Below are 16,978 nucleotides of genomic sequence, written 5' to 3' on the forward strand. Positions count from 1 at the left end.
ATGCCTTGGCTGAACATGTCAATAATTGTGGAAAAGAACATTGGTATAAGTTTTTAGTACATGAGATTGTGAATGATTTTTAGAAGTTATTAGCAATCACATATCTTATCTCTAATTTGTATTATTATTTTTTTTTTAATCTTGTTCTACATATCTATGTATTATGTTTTTTGTAGACATGCATTAGAGTATCTTTGTATTTGTGGAGCTTTTTTCCCTGGGTCTCCACTGAAAAAGAGCTTCATCCAAGTTGGACCAACCTGGTCAACAAATATTAAATAAATAAATAAGAGTATTAAGAGGTGGTGATTTGAATAATGCAATGGAGTACTGTGAGCTGAAATGGATTTTGAAGCTACAGGGGAATAAGACCCCTGGTTTAAATTATCACATTTTTTTAAAGCCAGTGCTGAGGTCACGGGACCTCCCACGTTGATATGATTTGTTGTGCTTTATTTTAAATTGTGAGCCTTTGGTTTGTGTTATAAAGGTCTGAGGAAGGGTCATTGAAGCCATAAAAGCAGTCACCTGTTTATTTTTTTTTATTTTGTTTTATTAAAGTGTTTATTTGTGGTGGTCGACTATTATTTTTATTTTCATTTCATTACTGACTTGTGTTGCAGTCGACCTGTTCTGTAGGATATCTTTGTTTTTCCTTCTGCGTATATGTTTAACTCAGGATTTTTGAGGCCATCTTGGTGTAACTCATTTCCCATAGTTGATAGGAGGGGACTATCTGTTATATTTGTCAGCAGTTTCCCAATCAGCAAATTCTAGCACAAAAGAACTTTAAATTTTTGACTGGATTGCCTTTGCAGCCTTTCCTTGATGTAAACAAGGAAACTTCCAAGGGGCTGGCCAAGAATAGCTTGCTGAGTACACTCTGTACCTGATGAATGTTCTCCTATCTGGAGGGGTGTTTATGTTCAAAAAACAACAAATTGTTGGTTAAGATGCTTTCATAGATCTGAAGTCATGGTATGTACTTAAATTTTATCTTCTGAAGTTGTACTCTTAGACTTCACAGGTCCTTGTTTTAAAATCCCCTTACTAATTTTTATTTTCTGTCTCTGGTAATAATTTGATTATTGTGCTTCACTTGCAAGGTCCCTTTTCTTTGTATAGCAGTCGTAACTGCAGCCCGATAGAGTCCTCAAGTGTGCTCGTGGTATATATTTAGTAGTCTTCTGTATTGCTGCAAACTGCCACCACTTCTGTTGTTATTCCTCTCACCCCTGCCAGCCCTCAGAATTTCCACACCACCTGATTTCATTGAAAGTAATTTCGGCTCCCCGTGCATCTTACTGCTTCCCATAATCCTCTGAGGTACACTGTACAACCACATCCTGCAGACCTCACACGTGTCTCCCCCTGTTTAAGTTCCATCTTCTTACACTGTTTTTATTTACTTTCTTGGTTATATACAGTCCTTTTTGCTGCAACTGCTATTGCTTTTGCCCATTAAACCTTGGGCGAAGGTGATGTGTGTTTCTGGTAACAGACTGTATTTGATTCTTTAAATAGCTAGAACATAAAAAGATCAAGCTCACAGTGTAAAAAAATCTTTGGAAGATGGAGTGCAGAGTACTTAATATGGTTAGACAACTTCAGAAACCTTTTGCTAAAGATAAATTTGCCTTTTTCAGCACTGCTTCTGTTTTGTTTTACTGTGTAAAATGCACTATGCTAAATATAGGGAATGAGTTCTAACATCTTGTGTGCCATTCTGTGATTACCTACTTAATCCAGTTCAAGGTGGTTGGGAATTCTGGAGCTTATCTCAATTTTCACTAGAGTGTAAGACAGAGGAACTAACTCTGAATGTGATAGTGGCTGTTTGCAGAACATACACGCACATACACATGCACATAACATGTACACTTATGAACAATGTAGAGGAATGCCACTTCATCTATTGCAAATTTTTGAGAAATGGAGTAAACTGGAGCAATCTGTGAAAACCCAGACAGATGAAGGGAGGACACCATCATAATTTCGAGTTGAAAAAGCCATCTGATAATAATATGATCTGTCTTGTAATAATAAATTAAAATGTTAAAAAGTTTTCTTCATCTGTACTTTTTTGTGATATTAGTAACATGCTAATAACATTTTTTTAGGATGAAACCATCACTGTCGAAACTGTTGTACCATTTGAAGTTGCTGTGAAGTTTGTAACTACAAAGGTAAGGTTGGGAAAATAAAAGTGATGTAAAATGTTGACAAATATCTGATGCTATTCTTACCTTTTTAAAGCTGGATGGTGGTGATCACACTCAAAGCATTGTTCAACATCCTTGTCATTTACTATTTTGACTGGAATGGCTCCACTTGGAGACAGTTAAACAGAGTGAAACTCACTACAAAAACATGGTAGTTCCTTTAGAAAATTAAATTTGAACTTGCAAGAGTTATTTCTGTTATCTTGGGGAATGTCAGTCAGTAGCTGTTCAGAGATGTGCTTATTTTGAAATTCTTTAGCTTGCTTTGTTACCTTGTGCTATGTCACAGATGTTCATCATGTTTCACTGTTGCAGTCATGACCGTAGGGTTCTCCCCTGCCTGCAGGCAGTCCTCGGTCGGCCAGAAACCCAAAGTCTGGGTCCGGCGTCGGCTGTTCAACCATGATCTCTGATGTCAGAGCACCAGGAGTACAAAGCTGACAGCCGACGCCATCTTCTCCAGTCTTTTTTGCCGTGCAGTGATAGCAGTTCGCAAGTGCCGGTCGGCTGACTCCTGATGATTTTTTCTGATAAACTTCAGTCCGAAGACTTTCTTCTCTACTCAAAGCTAAGTACCCCGTTGGGGAAACTTTTTCTTGCTCCAGTCCGATGTCAGAAAAAGTTAATAATTGCATTTCATGTGGGAAGCAAATACCTCATAAGGATTTTCATTCTTACTGTATTCCTTGCTTAGGCCCTGACCACGACGTAGCCAGTTGTCAGTTTTGTGCTAGATTCAATCAACGTACAATTAAACGAAGGTACGATTTTGCTTTTCATTACTTCGGTAGGCGCTTTAAGTATAAAATGTCGTCGGATACGGTTCCGGCTACCGGAGTTCACAAAAGTCGCAAGGATAAAGACAGGCCTCAGAGGTCCAAATCTGATGATAGCAAACAAGCGGAGCCAGCTTCAGGTTCGGCCATCGTCATTGAGGCGCTTTTGCAGCCCCTGTCATCTGCCATTTCAGAACCGATGGCCGAAACGGGCTCTCATGAGGAGCCAACAAGGCCTTTAAATATCTCTATTGCAGGACCTTCGGACAATGCTCCTTCGGATGGGTCCGGAGCCGCTGTGCAGGTACCGGCTTCTGAAGGGGTTTTCAGGCCTACTCAGCTTATAATAAAGGCAAAGACAAAGGCAAAGACTCCTTCTAAATCAAAGACTGCAACACAGGCCTCTTCTGGACCGGCTCCCAAGTCACAGAAACAGTTACTCAAGATGGCGGAGGATTTATTTATTATGATTAGGGGTTCACATCCCCCTCCAGATAAAAGGCCAAGGCAAGATGTTTATTATGATTCCTCTGCTCAGGCTTCTGTTTCTTCAGTTTCCTCTTCTGACCAGGAATATTCTTTTCCTCCTTATGAGGATTCTGATGCTGAGGAATCTATTCCCTCAGCTTCTCCCCCTGAGGATTTCTCTTTTGGGGAAACTTTGCATGAAATGAGGGAACATTTCCACTGGGAAGGACAAGAGTATTCAGAATCTAAGAAAAGACTAAGGGATTTTCTTCTTCCCCAACATAGACCCCTGGCTATTCCTCCTGTTTTGGATATTGTGGATGATGCTTTTTCAGAGGCTAATTTAACCCCTGATTCTTTTCCTCCTGCTCCTGTCAAGCCGGATAGATATTACAGGGTTCCTGATTCCCACCAGTTTTTATACAAGAACCCTTCTGCTGACCCTGAAACCATTTCTCAGGGCCCAAAGGGAGTTGAGGCCACTTCTGCCAAAAATCCCATTCCCTCTGAAAAGGACTCTAGATCTTTGGAAAGATGGGGCAAAAAAGTGTAGACTTCTGCTACCTTGTCCATCAGGGCTTTAAACTGTCAGTTTCATATGCTGAAATACCAGCAATTTCTCTTGTCTGTTTTAAAACAAAAGCTTACTTCCATTTCTGCCTGTGCAGATGATAAGGAATTACATGACTTATTGCATGCCACTGAGCAAGTTGGAAAGCATGGTTTACACTGTGGATTTGATGCCTTGGAGGCTTCTTGTAGGGCTGCTGCCTCCGGCACAGTCATTAGAAGGCATGCATGGCTAAAGGAACAAAATTTGCCAGAACAAGTGAAAGCTAAATTATTGGATGCTCCTGTTCAGCATAATGTTTTGTTTGGATCAAAAGCTGAAGAAGTGATTAAAAAGATGGAGGATAAGGCGAAATCCAAGCAAACAGTTAAAGATTTCTTACAAGTACAGCCACCAAGATTTAGCAGAAATTGGCCTTCTAAAAATTGTTCCTTTCCCACTTCAGACAGGCCTCAGAGGGGTAGATATAGATGCTCCAGAGGAAGGCCTCAAACACAAGGTTCTTATACGCCAAGGCAATGGACTGCTTCCACCCCTAGGGGAGGAGAGGACAGGTCACAAACTCATAGGAAACAAACTCAATGACTCACTCTGTAGGGCTGCAGGAACTTCTTGACTGGAAGCCCCTCTCGGAGGAAAACTCTCTCTTTTTTATCAAAATTGGACTCATATAACCCAAGACAAGTGGGTTCTGGATGTGGTTCTAAGAGGGTACAAATTCCATTTTCATACCCTGCCAAGGTCAAGCGGATGGCCAGACCTTCCAAAACATCAATGGACAGAGGCCTTAAACCAGGTGGAAGCTCTTTTGGCTATGAAAGCCATAGAACTGGTTCCACTTTCAGAGATGGGACAAGGTTTTTACTCAAGGCTCTTTCTAGTCCCCAGGAAGCAAAACTCATGGAGACCCATTCTGGATCTGTCAGTCTTGAACACCTTTCTAGAGATTCCAAAATTCAAGATGCTTACTCTACAGCAGCTACTTCCAATGCTGTCCAAAGATGCTTGGATGGTAACTTTGGATTTAAAGGAGGCATATTTGCACATTTCCATCAGGCAGGAACGCAGAAAATACTTCAGGTTCAAGGCCGGATCGAGGCACTTTCAATTCTCTGCACTGCCATTTGGATTGTCTACTGCGCCCAGGGTCTTCACCAAATGCCTGGCTCCAGTAGTAGCTTACTGCAGACTCAAAGGAATTCAAATTTACCCTTATCTGGACGGTTGTCTAATTCAGGCAGACAGCAAGGATGTCTTACTCCAGCATCTAGAATTTGTTCAGAACCTCCTCAAGTTCCTGGGTTTCTCTGTAAACATAAAATAGTCAAATTTGACACTCTCACAACAGATAACTTTTCTGGGTGCTCTTCTAAAGACCACAACCCTGATGGCATTTCTAACATCCGAAAAACAGTTACAGCTGGCTTCAACTTTCAAAACCTTGGCAACCTTAACTCGGCTATCTACAAGGAGATTCCTGCAGGCTCTGGGTTACATGGCCTCCTGCATCCTTCTCATGCCATATGCAAGACTACACATGAGGAAAATACAGTGGTACCTAAAAAGTGTATGGTCTCAGCATTGCCACAGTCTAGACATACTGATCTCCGTCCTTCCTTGCCTTCAAAAGGAATTTCTTTGGTGGTCCAGGGCATGTACTCTAAACAAAGGGAAACCCTTCTGTCTGCCTCCTGCCCCTCAGATTCTAACCACAGATACCTCGGATTATGCTTGGGGAGCCCATTTTCAGGGCAACTGTCTGCAGGGCCTTTGAACAAAAGATCAGAAGCACCTGCATATCAATTTAAAGGAAATGTTAGCCATCCAGGAAGCTCTACTGGCCTTCAGGAATCTTTTACATCCAGGACAACTACTAATATGGACAGACAACACCACAGTTATGTGGTACATAAACAAGCAAGGGGGATCTCATTCCTACCCCCTTTGCAGACTAGCCATGGATCTATGGAACACAGCTCTAGCTTGCAATCTGGACCTTCAGGCTCAGTTTCTACCAGGGAAGCTAAACTTCCTGGCAGACAGTCTGAGCAGAAACCTTTCGGATCCACACGAATGGATGCTGGACATCAAAATATTCAGGATGATAACAGCAGTCTGAGGATGTCCTCACATAGACCTCTTTGCATCCCACCTCAGTCATCAACTACAGAATTTTTGCACCAGGATTTCCCAAAAAGAAGCTTGGAAAGTGGATGCCCTATCATTCAGTTGGAGGAACCTTTCGGGATATGCCTTTCCGCCTCTTCCTCTTCTTCCACGGGTATTATTAAAGATAAAACAGGACAAGCCCAAGATGATAATCTTGCTGGCCCCAAATTGGCCTCGACAGTTTTGGTACCCAACTGTAAAAAACCTATGTCTGGAGCCCCCTTGGATTTTACCTCAGTCTCCGAACCTTCTGTCCCAACATCAGGGTCAGGTTCTATACTCTCGTGTCAGAACTCTCAGCCTGGCGGCCTGGTTAATCCAGGGCCCTTGATTTCTTCTTTCCTACCCAAGCAGGTTATGGATGTCATTTTAGAAGCCAGATGTCCTAGCACTAGAAAATCTTATGCAGGAAAATGGAAAAGATTTTGTTCCTGGATGCAGGCTCAGGATTCTGATCCTCTTCTTCCAAACATTCCTTTAATTTTACTTTACTTGACAGATATCTTACATAAGGGCCTCTCTTTCTCTTCCATTAAGATTCATGCCTCTGCTATTTCTGCTCATTATAATACAGACCCTCCAATCTTTTCCCACCAGCTCATGAGACAGTTTCTCAGGGGAGTTAAGAACTTAAGACCTCCTAGATCTCCTCCCATTCCTGCTTGGGATCTCAACTATGTTTTGGAAAAACTGACCTTGCCTCCTTTTGAGCCTGCCACCTCTTCTGACATCAAGTTTTTATCTTGGGAGACAGCTATTCTGTTAGCCCTAACCTCTGCCAGGAGAGTTTCAGAGTTACAAGCTCTTATGGCTGTGGAGCCTTATATTATTTTTCATCAAGACAGAGTGTCCTTGAGGACTAATCCTACCTTCATGCCTAAGGTGGTTTCCAAAGTGGCTTTAAATCAGACTATCCACTTGCCTACTTTTTTCCCCACTCCTCAAAATAAAGGGGAAAGGATCTTACGTTCCTTGGATCTACACAGACAACTACGTTTTTACCTGGACAGAACCAAGGACATCAGGAAATCAGAGCAATTGTTTGTTTCTTATGCTTCAAGTTCCCAAGGTAAAGCCATTTCAAAACAGACCATTTCTAAATGGATTGCTCATGGAATCAGATTTTGTTATTCTCACCATGGAAAGCAAATCCCAGGGAGTATACGGACTCATTCCACAAGAGCTGCTGCCACTGCTGCGGCTTTTCTCAGGGGAGTTCCTACCAAGGACATTTTGGGGGCTGCAACTTGGAGTTCAGTGCATACTTTTTCTAAGCACTACAATCCACCTCTCTACTCTAAGTCTAGGGCAGGCTTTGCCTCTGCAGTCTTGCAGGGCCTTTTAGCCGCCCCTTCTTCTTTATGACCTCCTCCCTTTCTTTCAGCTTTGGGATTCTACCCTACAGTCATGACTGCAACAGTGAAACACGATGAACATAGTACAGTTGTGTACACCTACCATAAATGTAGATGTTCGAGTGTCTTCACTGTTGCAGTCTGGGTTTCCCTCCCTCCTATCCCCTCTTCTTTTTACTTTTGTGTGGTCCCTTTTTTCACCATTCTTCTGAGGTGTATTTGCAAAGGATATGAGACCTTTTTCATTTTGAGACTCCTGACATCTGGGGCAAGAAAACCTAGAGAAGATGGCGTCGGCTGTCAGCTTTGTACTCCTGGCGCTCTGATGTCAGAGAGCATGGTTGAACAGCCAACGCCGGACCCAGACTTTGGGACTCTGGCCAACCGAGGACTGCCTGCCAGCAGGGGAGAACCCTGCAGTCATGACTGCAACAGTGAAGACACTCGAACATCGACATTTATGGTAGGTGTACACAACTGTACTTTATAAAGCTTGCAACCTCCAAAACAAACCTCCTGCACGAGGACTATTGCACGGCTCCAATTCCAAAATAAATCCAAAAAAAATGTTGAGCCAGCAAACTGTGACCTGGAAAAAACTTTTATTATTTATAAGAGCATAAAAACAAGTAACCAGACCGGTTTTGGCTGGTAAAAGACACAGCCTTTTATTTAGTGTAAACCAGAGAAATCAAGTACTACTGTTTAAATACATCCAAGTTAAACTCCGTTGTTTCATTTTCAAAATTGCTCATTGAGGCCAGGTGGGAATAATCTACCTAACTTCACAGTCCATTTCTTTTCCTTAGAATCTAAAATGGAGTGTCAACCTGTTTTATTTAGTTTGTTACCCTTTACATCAATAATCATGAAAGTAAATTTTGCCGTTTTATGTACCAAACAGTGTTTATACAGAGCATTGTTGACTTTTTTATTTTTTATATTACTTACATGTCCAGAGATCCTCAGCCTGAAAGGACGAGATGTTTGTCCAATATAAAAAGAACCGCAGGTGCATGTTGCCAAATAGACTAACCAATCGCTGCTACAGTTGGCAAAGAATTTTATGTCATAAACCATGGCACAATTTTTACTTGTGAATTGTTTAGACTTGGTTACTTTATCACAATTGATGCAGTGACCACATGGGAAATAACCAGTCAAAGGTTCACCAGTCAAAGTAGTTTGTAGTGAATGAGAATAACTGATGTCATGAGTGTGTTTATAATGATTAAAGCAAGATGCCAAGTTCTTGCCTTTGCGATCTTGATCACATTGTAATATGTTCCAATGTCTGTGTATGCTGTACAGCATACACAGACACTGGAACATATTACAATGTGATCAAGAGCTAGCCAACATAATACCAGACAGATGCCTATTTTCATTTCGCAAAGGCAAGAACTTGGCATTTTGCTTTAATCATTATAAACACACTCATGACATCAGTTATTCTCATTCACTACAAACTACTTTGACTGGTGAACCTTTGACTGGTTGTTTCCCATGTGGTCACTGCGTCAATTGTGATAAAGTAATCAAGTCTAAACAATTCACAAGTAAAAATTGTGCTATGGTTTATGACATTAAATTCTTTGCCAACTGTAGCAGCGATTGGTTAGTCTGTTTGGCAACATGCACCTGCGGTTTTTTTTATACTGGACAAACATCTCGTCCTTTCAGGCTGGGGATCTCTGAACATGTAAGTAATATAAAAAATAAAAAAGTCAGCAATGCTCTGTATAAACATTGTTTGGTACATAAAACGGCAAAATTTACTCTCATGATTATTGATGTTGTAAAGGATAACAAACTAAATGAAACAGGTTGGCACTCCATTTTAGATTCTAAGGAAAAGAAATGGATTGTGAAGTTAGGTGGATTATTCCCACCTGGCCTCAATGAGCAATTTTGAAAATGAACCAATGGAGTTTAGCTTGGATGTATTTAAATAGTAACACTTGATTTCTCTGGTTTACACTGATGAAGGCTGTGTCTTTTACCAGCCAAAACCGGTCTGGTTACTTGTTTTTATGCTGTTATAATTAATAAAAGTTAAAGTTTTTTCAAGGTCACAGTTTGCTGGCTCAACATGTTTTTTTGGATTTACAGTTATAAAGCTGTCATTCAGGTGATAGGAAAGTGTCAAGCAGGCAGCAGGTGTACTGCCCGGTAACAACCACTGTTACATGCGCAGTTTTTTTTTTTTGTAGGGTAGTACTACAAATAGCTAACATCCTCCACATTTGATGTTGTTTGCAGAGCCCATTCAGAATTGCAGCATCCAGCAGGATAAAGAGAAAATGTTGGTAGATTACCACCATATATTCTTCTGAAGCTGTTTTCCACACTGCTCTCAGGTGGTTTGATTTTGAAGTAAAACCTGAGGGTTCTGACCCATTGTTACTAAACCGCTTTTAGCAAAATTTGAGTTGTTCACCCATTCCTCGTTTTTTTTCTTTTTCTTCAGTCAGCACACATCTTAAGGAAATAAGCAGAAGTGGCTAACAGTACTGGCTGCTGGGCTGCAGTCCCTACCCCCCCCCCCCCCAAAATGTACTTTGATGTACTTTTTTATAAAATGGTAGCTTTAGCATTACCAGTGCCATTACCATTAGGGAGCTCAAAACTCCATACATCTACTCCATACTGGGAATAAGGCAGCCACACTTTCCTGCATTCTACAGAGGACAGAATCAGCACAAAAAAGAACCTCAGTGGGCTATTGTATGAAACAACCAGGAGCCATTATTATTGGTTCGGGCTGCATCAGATGAGTATCTCAGATTGAGGCAGTTTAAGACTGAAGGTGAAAGACAAAAGTAATGAGTATTGCCAAAGTCCATGTGCAGTTTTTTTTTTTTTTTTACTAGCTCTACATATGCCGCCTGTCTAGTATGTAGGACGATAAATATTGTATTATGAGTCAGTGACTGTGTGTGTGTATGCAGACATTGAATTTGTCAGTATATAAAGGCTATATCTGTCTCTGATTTTGGTTCTTGGTCTCCCATTGTATTTTGAACTTCCTACTTGATTCTTGAGCTTAGAGGTTGAGAGGGATGTGAGGTGTGTGTGTGTGTGTGTGTGGGGGGGGGATTGCAGTGGGTTACACACTGTATTTTGACAGCAGTAAGCTGAGAAGGTATGTAGCATTTTTATTTATGCATTTATGTATTTATTAATTTGATTGCAGTCAAACTTAGAATGTGTACAGTCATTCAGACAGCTGTAACTGGTGGTTGTGTTTGTGTGTGTGTGTGTGTGTAGATTATGTATATGTGGTAGCACACGGATGCTCTGAACCGTTCCTGATGTTGCCGAATGTCTGATTTTACCTTATGTTTTGTACCTCACAACTTTTTTTTTATTTACAAATCAGTGCACATTGCTGTCTGTAAATAATGACAGACATTTGAGGTTCAGACTTAATAACCTTCGAAAAAGCATGATAATGCAGAGCCTGTTATTCTAGCAAATTTGTAAGTTTATAAAGGCTGTATGTTTCCCTAATTTAGATTTCTCCTTGATTCTTGAGCTAAGAATTTGAGAGGTTAAGTGGTGTGTGTGGTGGGGGTGCAGTGAGTTGCACACTGTATTTTTTTATAACACCTTTATTAAGTTATGTCATAAGACATTGTGTGTTGCACACTGTATTCTGACAGCAGTGAGCTGAGATGATACATCCCTGTTTGGCATTTATTTATATATTTAATCTTTCACTTGATTCTAATCAAATATATGAGGTGTACTATCATAGCAGTAGATGTAATTGATAGTTTTGTGTATGTGTCAGTGGCGGCTCGTGATATCGGACTGCAGGACTGCAGTCCCCCCAGCTGTGAACCACAATGGTACAGTCCTGCAGTCCTCCAAATCCTCCATACAAAGTGAATCCGGACTGCTGCCTTACCAGTCCGGATTCAGGAAGAAGGAGGCAGACTGCTGATTCCCCGGAAGTCTATGCGGTGCTAACCGCATAGACTGGGAGGGGATTGGACTGCTCCAGGAAAGAGCCGCAAAACCAGAAGTATGCATTCTGGCATGAATGCGAACTTTGCTGTGGATTGTATTGAAAGCAAGCTTGTTGCAGGTTGCTATGGAGTTACTTAGCTTTTCGTTCACAAACACAGGATGGGAAAGCTTTCAAAGCTGCAGGGAGATTTGCCTGGTACGAGAGAGGATTGTATTGAAAGCAAGCTTGTTGCAGGTTCTTCTTGCTGTGGAGTTACTTTTAACTTAGCTTTTCGTTCACAAACACAGGATGGGAAAGCTGCAGGGAGATATTTGGCAGGTACAAGATAGAAAGCTTCTGCTGTTTGGATTTTGCAGTCTCGTGTTGCTGTGATTACTGTTTGTTCGTGAACACAGGATGGGGAAGCTGCTGCAGGAGTGTGTGTGTGTGTGTGTGTGTGTGTGTCTGTCTGTGTCTGTGTGTGTCTAAAATGCCCTACTCAGTGAAAACTAGTGGCTAAATGAAGGTACTGGTATAGGTCATATATTGAGAATTACATCTCTAGCTAGACTGGTTACATTATGAGCAAGACAAATGTTTGTTAGAAATAGGCTGATAATAGTATAAATGAACACATTTCGAGCTTTGTTTTTCTCATTTTAAACCCAACAGTGCACTTATACCCCTTTTGTACTGGTCATCTTTCTTGTGTACATTCTCAGACATTGATTAGTATAGACAAAAATGTGTTAAATCTGCATATGTTTAGGGAAACATATGATAACTTTAATCTTTAAACATTGTTCTAAAACATTTGTCAAGATTGAAGGGCTTTGGACTGGCATTTCTTTATTTGTTCTGGTATCCTGATATGATAATTTGGGTGTTAGGTCTCTTTTGTAAATGCCCGTTTTTTTATTATTTTTTTCAATTAAACTAGTGTGCACGAGACAGTATGCAAGAATAAAACCTTCCCAAGTTCTTTTCCATCACTTTCCCGCACTAGAAAACTTTTAGACAAGAAATAAGACTTGTGCTCGAGCTGCCTAACAATGACTTTAATGTGCATTAGCAGAGAGATCTGTTAACATGAACTTTAACCCTTTCGTGACAGAACACACTCAGTTAAAAAAAAACGAAATGCAATTTGGCTGTTTTTTTTTTTCCCCTTTCTCTTCTCGGCTTTGTGTTAGTGAAGTGCTTTGCACCCAATTCTATGCAGAAGTGGGTGTGTCCATAATGACTGACAAGGGAAATGGGTGAGGAAATGACATGTATGCTGATTTCCTTTTGACATCCTGAATGTCTCGCTCGTACCTCTTGCATATTGATAATGTTGAGCGGCACTCAAGGAACGTAACGGGCAACTGCAGGCATTACATACTATGGGATTAAGATGTGATTTTGTACCGTTAACAAAGCATGAAAGTCACATGCCTTGATAAACTGTAAAGTAAGGAAATCCTGTGGTATGTCATGCAGTGAATGTCCTGTTTTATGTCGGTCTATTGTGCTGAGAAAGTATCCTGCTCATTAATTGATACACCATGTGCAATCAATTGCAGTTACAGTGACATATTAGGGATACAAATCTATTTTGTCCACTAGCTTTAATGGCCACAATGGCACGCTCATGAGAGTATGCAGTATCTACAAGAGATATGCAGTCATCACAGAACTTGACACTTTTGTCTCCATGTGAAGAAACAAGACTGTAGAGCATGCATTTTGGGATAAATGCCAAGCCTCACTCCATGGCTGTATTCACATCACACTGCGTGCTGTACAACAGACAGATTAATATTTATGCCAGCACATGCATAACTATGGCTAGAGAGAACTCCAGATACCTGCTGGTGGTGCTTGAACCCTGTACCTTCACTACAGTAGCAAGAACCTGAACTCCCTACCCACTACCGTTTGTGCAACCTTTGGAGATTTTTGCCTCATATTTTGTTCTGTTCTGTTCTGTTCCTTGTAAAACCTGTGGTTTCTGAGTGCTTAATCCCTTAATTAGTTGATGGTACAGTGGTAGCATTGTTGCCTCACAGCTTGATGTTCTCTGGTTTGATTCTTGGCTGGGGTGCCTTCTGTGTGGAGTCTGCATGTTCTCTTGGCTTTTGTGTGGGTTTGCTCTGGTGTCCTCCCATGTTACAAAGACATGTGTCTGCAGTATTTCTCCCTGGGTCTCTGCTGAAAATTGGCTTTTGTTCCAAGTCAGACTATTCTGGTTAACAAATGTTAAATAAATAAAATTGACAGGCATTTGAATTTCAGATTTCATATTCTTCAGAAAGTACATAGTAACACAAAACCTTTTATTCTAGCAATTTTCTAAGTTTATAAGATGACTATTTGAAATTTGTCCCTATTTTTGGGACTGTAATCCCCCATTATTGGCTTCGTCCAGGTTTTTTGTGCTACGGTTGAGAGCTATGGTGAGAACTGAATTCACTGAATATGTTTGAGGGCTGTATTCCCCCACTACTGGCTTTGTCCAGATGTTTTGTGCTAAGAGGTTGACAGCTATGGTGAGAACTGAATTGACTAAATGGTAGCCATTTAACTTTCAGTCTTCCTCTCTTTCACAAAACAGCTGATTTGGCATAGTGTTATGTTGCTCTGACTGTTTTGCACAGCGTTTTGGGTTCAAGACGTGGCAGTGGAATGTATGGTGGTAACACAGCATTTTATTCTAGCAACTTTCCAAGATTATACAAGCAATGTTTAAAATGTGTCCCTAGCTTTTGGGCTTTTGTCCCTCCCAGTACATTTTGGCTTTTTCCAGATTTCTTGTGCTGCATAGTTGAGAGATACAGCTGAGTGTCGAGTAGATTTTACAAGGAGCTGAGAGCTGCAGGGGAAGAGATGTTTAGTGCTGCTTATGCCGAGTCTGCTTGCATTGTTAATAGCACAACAGGTTGTGTACTTGCTTTTGATGCAGAAGGCTGTGGGTTCTACTCCCACAGTATGTAGATGCATTGCTGATATTGTACTGTTGTAAACGGGGTGGATGCTGCCGTCTTGAGAATGTCCTCTTTGCTGAAGATACCTAGTAACTATGAACCCATCTGTTATTTGCCATCCATTCCCTATTGCAATATTACTAGCTTATTTTTTTAATGTAATACAGGCAATTTATTCCTTAAGGGCAACAAGCACTTTATTTGTAGATGAAACAATAAAATATAAAGTTGTTTGCTAGCAGCAACCTCTTCGTTAGTTATAGATCTTTTTAATGTGGAATTATTTAAATAACATTTACTTCTGCAGAGATTGTGCATATTTACTGATATTGGTGGACTGTAGAAGTTTGAGTAGACATTTATGATGGAAATGTTCTCAATTGAGTTTTGTCATTATTGGTGCATGCATTTTGTTTCATTGTTTACTGGAAAAAATGTTCAAAACAATAAATTTAAAACCCTCTCTAACAACTGTACTGTATTATACAAGGAATATAATTTAATACAATCAGGAAGGTGCATCATAGAATACATGTACAGGAGACCTATCATTTGAAAATAGCCAAAAGTTAATCTTTGCCACTAGCCAGATGTATTTTCTTTGAATGTGGGTTTCAATGCTGTTTCAATGAATGTGAGTTTCAAGGGCAGAGAAGTTTTAATGCTAAGTCTGTTTTCATTGTGAGACTGCATTGCTTTATTTAGCAGAAGGTTTTGTGCTTTAAAATGCAAAATAAAACTTTCAAATGAAGTCCAAATCATAAAAGTAAAGCAGTATGCACATTAGTGTTTATGGTAAATGGAGTGAAATAGCCAAGTAATGGGACTTTGGAATGGCTGCAGGGGGAGGCTCCATTCGACCATGATTTTGTGAGGGGGAAGGGCGGCAAACTCAAAGACAGCCCTGGCTGAACCCTTCTCAACTGTCCAGATAGTCACAGAATGAATAGATTTTTGCTTATTTTTGGTTTGTTCCTCATAAAACTTGTGGTTTTCTGGCAAATTGTTTAGGAATTAAGTCACTAAACAATGACAGACATTGAGTTTCAGACTTCATAACCTTCAGAAAAATGCATGCTAACGCAAGACCTGTTATTCTATCAACTGTCTCAGTTTATACAAGAGCAATTTTTAGTACTGTTTGTATGTTTCCCCAATATATTTGGCCTTGTCCAGATTTCCTGCATTAACAGGTTGAAAGGTACATGCAAATAAATTGCTTTAGAGAATTAGGCATATCCAAACCTCTTAACTGTCACTGATTTTGGCTCAAAATGTTGCTCTTCCCCTAATAATCCCTCTGCAAAATGGCAGTTTTGGAAAAAAACGTGGAGGGTTTACAATTAATAAATAACTGTAATAATCAGAGTTAAATATTACTTTTATTTCAGAAATGCATGTAGATTATTTTATTTTGTCAGCTGCTCAAGTTAGCAGTACTAATATTAAAAAAGTGTCCCTTCTTTGACAGGTTCCCAGCTGTATTGTGTGGCTATTTTATATTTTTGCATCACATTTTTGGTCCATTTTTCATAAAATTGTGGTTTTCTGGCAAATTAGTGGCAAATCATTAAAGACTGAAGTTAGAAAATAATGACAGACATTTGAGTTTCCGATTTCATACCCTTCAGAAAATTCATAATAATGCAAGACCTACTAGTCTATTATCTTACTAAGTTTATAAGAGCAATATTTAAAAATTGTCCTTATTTTTGGGCTTTTGTCCCACTTCCATGTATGGCTTTGTCCACATTTCTTGTTCTGAGGTTGAAAGCTATGACAAATGAGTCGGGGCCATCACAGTCAGCCAGAGACATTTCAAATTGTGACATACTTGTTGCACCCTACTCCCCCATGTAGTGAAGAATAACAACTCTCAAAGAATCCACAGAAAAAGACAAATTTATTCCTCTGACGTCTCGGCTTGAGCCTTCAAGGAGTAAAGGAGTGAAGAACTTCAAGCTACAGTTTTAGAAAAAATAAGTTGTTCATGGCACAACATTTCAAATATTAAACAAGTTTTATTATATAAGGAAGCTATGTATATATTAAAATTTAATACCATGTACCCACAAGGTCTTAATGAAGACTTAAATTGGAGAGTATTTATTTAAAATTTAATTATTACTAATTGTTTTATTGATTTATTGTTTTACCAATTAACTTTGTATATATAAATGCAGTGTGTTTTACATGTCCTTTACTCCTTGAAGGCTCAAGCCGAGACGTCAGAGGAATAAATTTGTCTTTTTCTGTGGATTTGTGGATTCTTTGAGAGTTGTTATTCTTTACTATTGGCAGTTCTTTTGTTGTTCATATACTTATGGCTAGTGATCCACAACTTCATTTGCCTCGCATTTTCAGAGAGACTGTGGATGGTACACAAATGTCCCTGGATAATTTTCTAGCTACTGCTTCAGATCGTACTGACAGAATTTCTGCACAAAGAAATGTGACTGGTAATATTTCTAATGTTTGGGATAAATGGGAGGGTGA

The 16,978-nt window shown here is 39.9% G+C and overlaps 1 protein-coding gene across 1 annotated transcript in view; it reads left to right on the forward strand.

Annotated features, from left to right (window-relative positions):
- The window catches only part of TRAPPC11 (trafficking protein particle complex subunit 11), a 2,455,228-nt gene that overhangs the window by 1,970,161 nt on the left and 468,089 nt on the right, over positions 1–16,978 (forward strand). Inside the window, exon 24 of the mRNA XM_044062556.1 lies at positions 2,121–2,186. Coding sequence (XP_043918491.1) covers positions 2,121–2,186 — 66 coding nt within the window. The remainder of the gene's footprint in view (positions 1–2,120; positions 2,187–16,978) is intronic.

This window comes from Protopterus annectens, chromosome 2.part1, assembly GCF_019279795.1.
Source record: "Protopterus annectens isolate FY-2018-M chromosome 2.part1, PAN1.0, whole genome shotgun sequence".
Lineage (NCBI taxonomy): Eukaryota > Metazoa > Chordata > Ceratodontiformes > Protopteridae > Protopterus > Protopterus annectens.